Source organism: Urocitellus parryii, chromosome 5, assembly GCF_045843805.1.
Source record: "Urocitellus parryii isolate mUroPar1 chromosome 5, mUroPar1.hap1, whole genome shotgun sequence".
NCBI lineage: Eukaryota > Metazoa > Chordata > Mammalia > Rodentia > Sciuridae > Urocitellus > Urocitellus parryii.
In genome coordinates this window covers 162382674-162389245 of record NC_135535.1, presented here as the reverse complement: position 1 = coordinate 162389245, position 6572 = coordinate 162382674, and the positions used below count along the sequence as shown (strand labels likewise).

The 6572-nt window shown below is 58.1% G+C and overlaps 1 protein-coding gene across 1 annotated transcript; it reads left to right on the top strand.

The window, feature by feature from the left end:
• The first annotated feature begins 2191 nt into the window (after positions 1-2191).
• Znf503 (zinc finger protein 503) lies at positions 2192-6049 on the top strand. The gene is made up of 2 exons (XM_026390215.2): positions 2192-3225; positions 3928-6049. Exons 1-2 carry the CDS (start codon positions 2923-2925, stop codon positions 5554-5556), a joined length of 1932 nt encoding a protein of 643 aa, XP_026246000.1. The 5' UTR covers positions 2192-2922; the 3' UTR covers positions 5557-6049.
• Positions 6050-6572: the final 523 nt, after the last annotated feature.

Sequence of the window (6572 nt, the reverse complement as noted above, 5' to 3'; positions counted from 1 at the left end):
GCACCTGGGACTCGTACTCCAATGATCAAACAACCTTCACAACCTCACATGTGATCTCCCCACGGTCTCACCGACTTACCTTCCTCAGTTTTAGAACAGAGACACTACAAAGCCCCTTGAGTGCAGGTGTGTTCTTACATGCACACAAACCCAGTCCCAAACGCACAAGACCGCATTCTCTTCTGTCCTCTCCAATCTAGCTTTAGTCAAGTTACCATCTCATAAAGTTGACCAATCAAAAGGATCAAGGGATAAAATTAAAATGCAGAAAAATAAACCCTGAGAGGAAATTCTAAAACTCACCCCAGAAAGTTCTCGGTACCCGTGCGGAGTGGGAGACAGAGATAGGAGGAAAGGGGGTAGGGTGGTGAGAGAGGAAAGGGCAAGCACGCCGAGGGCAGGTCCCAGATCTGACCCCCACGCGTACCCAGTTCAGCTCCGGGTGCTGCGCAGGTCTAAACCGGGTCTCCAGCCTCGGCCCCCGCCCCTTGTGCGGGCACAGACGGGCTCCAAGCTCCCAGCGCTCCCAGCCCGACCATTTATCAAAAGGACTTGACAACAAAAGAAGAGTCAGGCGGAAAAGTGGGGGAGGGGAGATTCAAAGTCTTCCAAGTCCTTCCGAGGAAGGGGTGTGTCTTCCTTTCACCCCCTTCTAGTTTCCGCGAGTTTCTGGAGGTGACCCTCGAACTCGCTCCACACGCTCCCAAAGCCCTGAGAACTCAGCGGTGCAGGCTTACATATACACAGTGCACCCAGAGCCAGGTACACAGCGGCACGCACAGCGCCTCCCCTCTTCTTTCCAAACAGCCCGACTGACAGTGTAAATCGAGGGGAACGCCGCAGTCCCGCTCCGCTTCCCTGGAAGAACCCGTGTTCCCACAGGCAGCCGCCCCCTCCCTCTCTCGCTCCTTCCCTCTGCTCTCCAAGCGCAAGTCAGTCCCGGCTCGGCGTTCCATTAAATTCGGGCAAGTGGCCCGACCGTAACCCTAGCTCCCAAGGCTGCGGGGATGGCGCGGGACGGATAATGGGGGAGGGTTTAGGGACTGGGAAAGAGTGAACCTTGAAACCTGTTTCCCCAAACACCCACGTTATGGTCTCTTTTCTGCAGCCTTTAATCCTAGCAGCGATCAAGATGGGCAAAGAATTGAGGATGTGTTGCCCCACTATTGACTTCCAGAACTCAAGGTTACGTTGGTGGGGTAGCTCTTGGAAAGAAGTCTCCGAGTTTAGGGTAGGGCACCATAGAACAAGGATGGCAGCCTGACAGCACGCTACACACCCCCGAGGGAGTATCCGGGGAAGCGGGAAATCTCCCGTGTTAGACGTCGCCGCTACGGGTCCGTATACCCAGAGCGGTCCCTAACTCCGCGACCCCAACGGGCGGAAGACCCCAAGGGTGGAGGCTATACGTGTCTCTCCAACACATAGGGGAAGGCGCGCATCCCGGGCCTGTGCGCCCCTCAGCGCCCTAGGCGCACCTGCGCACTTTACTCTCACAATGCATTTTCCTGACACTGAGCGCCTGCCGCCCCCCCTTTGCATTCTTTTTCTTACTCCCACCTCCCCCGCGCATCCCAGGAGGCCGCTCCTCTTTTCCCCTCCTCCGGTTCCTTCGGTCTCTTCCTTCCTCTGTCTCTCTCTCCCTCTCTCTTTTTCCCTTCAAGTCGCACCCGCCTTGTAATCAGCAACAAAAGCTGACATAAATCACGGGCGGATTGACAAGAGCTGACAAATAACTGATTGATTGCGGTCGAGGCACATTGACAATTGATGGAGGGGTGGAGAAGCCCAAAGAACGGGGGTGGGGGGAAGAGGAAAAGAGAGGGTGGCTGGGGAGAGTAAGAATGTGGGGGGGGGCACTGAAACAGAGGAAACATGTGACCCCCGTTCCTGCCCCAATCTGAGCGTCCTCAGGTGTCACGTGGCCAAGAAGGGCGGAGAGCCCAACGCACGTCGCCGGGATGAGCCACCACCGCCTCCGCTGCCCCTCTAGCTTCTGGTTTCTCTGCTGCGGAATCTCAGGAAATCAAAGCGGGCGGGCGGACTTCCTCCAGAACCCGCTCTCCACCTTTCCTTACCCTGGTGGCCGCGCCGCGCGGGATATCAATTACTAAAAAGAACATTTGTGTTCCGGCCCTCTGCACGCCCCTGGAGTTGACGGTCCGGCTGATCCACACTCTCGCCGCGGAGCTGCTTCTGGACGCCCCCGCGGTTTGCCAGCACACGCACCTACACACACACACTCCAAAAGGTTTCAGTTTATTTTTTGAGCTGGGAAAAGAACGACCAAGATTAAAAAAAAAAAGAGGGAGGCGGCAGATGGCAAACGTAGAATAAATGTCCATCTCGTCCTCCGAGCGAAATCGAGGGAGGGGACTCGCTGGGGGGTGGCAAAGAAGGAGCTGCCCATTAAAACCAGCTTTGAGAGTCCTGGCGGCGGCGGCGGTGGCGGCGCGGGACGCGTCACATCCCCTTGACCCTCCAATCACCTCGGGCTCCCATTTGATTGGAAGGCGGCAAAGGCTTTAATCTCCCCCTCGGTGCAGCTGCTTTTGAAGTGAGTTTCCTCGCCAGAGCCCCGGCTGGACAAGCAGCAGCTCACATCGTAGAGCGCAGCGCCGGCTCGGGGCCGCGAGAGCGCAGCCCAAGGGCGCAGCCCGAGGCGGACGCGGCTAACAGCTCCGCGCTCCCGCAGTCCCGCCGGCTGCTCCGGCCGGGCCACCGTTCCACTGCGGGCCACCCAGGATTATTCGCCCCTGGCTCCAGGCGCCAAGAAGGCGTACTGGGCGCCTGAGGCCGCCGCGCCAGCTCCTCCTCCTCCTGCTGCTGCTGCTCCTGCTCCCCGGGCGAGCGCGCAGCCCCGAGCCCGCCCCGCGCCTCCGGGAGCCCTCCCCCCGCTGCTCCCATGCGTGCGGGTGGGTCATGAGCACAGCGCCCTCGCTTTCTGCCCTAAGAAGCAGTAAGCACAGCGGCGGCGGCGGAGGCGGCAGTGCGGACCCTGCCTGGACCAGCGCTCTCTCTGGAAATAGCTCCGGCCCCGGCCCAGGCTCGTCCCCGGCCGGCAGCACCAAGCCTTTTGTGCACGCCGTGCCCCCCTCTGACCCCCTGCGCCAGGCCAACCGCCTGCCCATCAAGGTGCTGAAGATGCTGACGGCACGGACTGGCCACATTTTGCACCCCGAGTACCTGCAGCCCTTGCCTTCCACTCCCGTCAGCCCCATCGAGGTAAGGACTCTCTCCCAGGGTTGACCTAGGACCACTACCTTCGCTGCTCCCTACAGGATTTCTTTCTCTGGGGATCTGAGAGTGGGGGTGGGGTGTCGGAGTGATTCAGCTCTGGGATGAGGGAGAGGACAGCGCTTCAGCACCTCAAAACTAGGGCGCAAAGGAGGAAAGAGGCGGAACGGGGTGTGATTACCAGGGAGCAAGGAGGCCCAAACTTGTTTCTCTCCTTTTAGTTAAAACCTCTATCCCAACCCACACACCTTCCTACTCGGCCCCGAAGTCGGGCGGGGACCTGAATACCGTTCGAAAGTCTGGTCCTCTTGCTGCCCATAAACTAGTGTATGTATGCAGTGTCTGAGGCGCCGACTGCCCAAGCCCTTTGAAGAATTAAGAGATGTGTGTGGGGAGTGGTTACAGTTCTGGGTCTAGAAGCCGAAAACCAAAACATTTTGTAAGGTGCCCCCCCCCCCCCAAATCAGTTAGCACTAAGAGACTGCGGGAAAGATCTTGACAGAGGTTTTGGAGTGGGTTCTTCCGCCTTTCCCAAGGGCGAGAATCCTTGCAGTGTCTGTGGAGGGAGTGTCTCCGGTCTGAAATGCTCTTAGCGGGCTGTTTCGGAGGGGCATTATAAACCAGGAATCTAAAGGGTTTCCCCCTTTTTTTCTATGACCCCTCTTCCACCTCCCCCGTCTGACCCCGCAGCTTGATGCCAAGAAGAGCCCGCTGGCACTGTTGGCGCAAACATGTTCACAGATCGGGAAGCCGGACCCCTCGCCCTCTTCCAAACTCTCTTCGGTTGCCTCCAATGGGGGCGGCGCGGGTGGTGCAGGCGGCGGCGCCGGGGGAGACAAGGATACCAAGTCTGGCCCCCTGAAGCTGAGCGACATCGGCGTGGAGGACAAATCGAGCTTCAAGCCGTACTCCAAACCTGGCTCGGATAAGAAGGAGCCAGGAGGTGGCGGCGGAGGCGGCGGCGGCGGGGGCGGCGGCGGGGGTGTTTCGGCGGAGAAGTCTGGATTCCGGGTACCGAGCGCCACCTGCCAGCCATTCACGCCCAGGACAGGCAGCCCCAGCTCCAGCGCCTCGGCCTGTTCGCCCGGCGGCATGCTGCCCTCGGCCGGGGGCGGCCCGGAGGGCAAGGACGACAAGAAAGACGCTGACGCGGGCGGTGGCGGCAGCAGCAAGGGTGCCGGGGGCGCCTCGGCGGAAGGGGGGCCCACCGGGCTGGCGCACGGCCGGATTAGCTGCAGCGGCGGAATTAATGTGGACGTCAACCAACACCCGGATGGGGGTCCCGGAGGCAAGCCCCTAGGCTCTGACTGCGGCGGCTCCTCGGGCTCCAGCTCTGGCTCGGGCCCCAGCGCACCCACCTCCTCCTCGGTGCTGGGCTCTGGGCTGGTGGCTCCGGTGTCTCCCTACAAGCCAGGCCAGACAGTGTTCCCTTTGCCTCCCGCGGGCATGACCTACCCAGGCAGCCTGGCCGGGGCCTACGCCGGCTACCCTCCCCAGTTCCTGCCACACGGCGTGGCACTGGACCCCACCAAGCCCGGCAGCCTGGTGGGGGCACAGCTGGCTGCGGCAGCGGCCGGCTCTCTGGGCTGCAGTAAACCGGCCGGCTCCAGCCCTTTGGCCGGGGCGTCGCCACCGTCTGTGATGACAGCCAGTTTGTGCCGGGACCCGTACTGCCTCAGTTACCACTGCGCCAGTCACCTGGCAGGGGCAGCAGCCGCCAGCGCCTCTTGCGCTCACGATCCCGCCGCTGCGGCCGCAGCGCTCAAATCCGGATACCCACTGGTGTACCCCACGCACCCACTGCACGGCGTGCATTCCTCGCTAACGGCCGCTGCCGCTGCGGGCGCCACACCGCCTTCCCTGGCTGGCCACCCCCTCTACCCTTATGGCTTCATGCTCCCTAACGACCCTCTCCCCCACATCTGCAACTGGGTGTCGGCCAACGGGCCGTGCGACAAGCGCTTTGCCACGTCCGAAGAGCTGCTGAGCCACTTGCGGACCCATACGGCCTTCCCTGGGACAGACAAACTGCTGTCGGGCTACCCCAGCTCGTCCTCTCTGGCCAGCGCCGCGGCGGCAGCCATGGCTTGCCACATGCACATCCCCACGTCTGGCGCCCCAGGCAGCCCAGGGACGCTGGCGCTGCGCAGCCCCCATCACGCGCTGGGACTCAGCAGCCGCTACCACCCCTACTCCAAGAGCCCGCTCCCCACACCCGGCGCCCCGGTGCCGGTGCCCGCCGCCACCGGACCCTACTACTCTCCCTACGCCCTCTACGGACAGAGACTGACTACCGCCTCCGCACTGGGGTATCAGTGAGGGCTGCCGGGAGGGTTACCGAGCGAAAGGAACTGGGGGAGGGGAGGAGCCCAGGGAGGGGCGAGATCCCGGCGGAGGCTGTTGACACCCGCGAGTGGGGAAGACCCACGCTACCGAAGGAAAAATATATATATACCGTATGTACCTATCTACCCATCAACAGCGAACGAGACCCTGTGGGAAACTCCCCTTTCCCCTACTTCTCACCTCCCCCACCCAAACTTTATAAAAGTTGAAAAAAATATCATTTGACTTTTTATAAAAAAAAAGGAAGGAAAAAATAATTGAGAAGGTGTTCATCTGAGGACTTCATCGGTGGACACTGGTATTTATTTATGTTAGCTCCAAGCGGACCCGTGGTTCAAAAGTGCATTATTTAGTTTGAGCTCCGTAGGTAAAAAGGAGGAGGGAAACTTTTTTTTTTTTTAACTTGAGGGTAAAAATGTGGAAAACAAACCCTCCCATCCCTTGTAGATTATAAATAAAAACAAAACCGCCACAGAACTAGAGGTCTTCTCTTTAATGTTACTTTAAAATTGCTATGATTGTATCGTACGTTCTTATTTAATGTCTGACTGAAACACAAATTTACATGCATGTTTGTTACAAAAATGAAAAAGACGAAACAAGTCACAATTTGTCAGTTCTAATTTCAAATTGCAATTATTTTTAAGGTGTATACCATCAAAAGAGAATGGGTATTTTTTTGTATGTATTCTGGAAGAAAACAAAAAAAAAAAAAAAGGAAAAACAATTCTATTCCAAAACCTCATTTGCCTTATTTTGTTCTTTAAAAGGAACACTTAACTATTTTTAATTTTTAAGTCCACCCCCTGAGAAGGGGACAAGGTTTACGTCATGTACTAAAATAATAGACAATGTATCGCTTTAAAGATTAAATTCCGTATATTTGATGTATTAAAAGGTTTTACTTCTTATCATTTTTTAATTTTTTGGTTGAAGAGCAGAGCCGGGCAGTTTCGGCTGCTGTGGGTTCCCGGGGCCTCACCGCTACT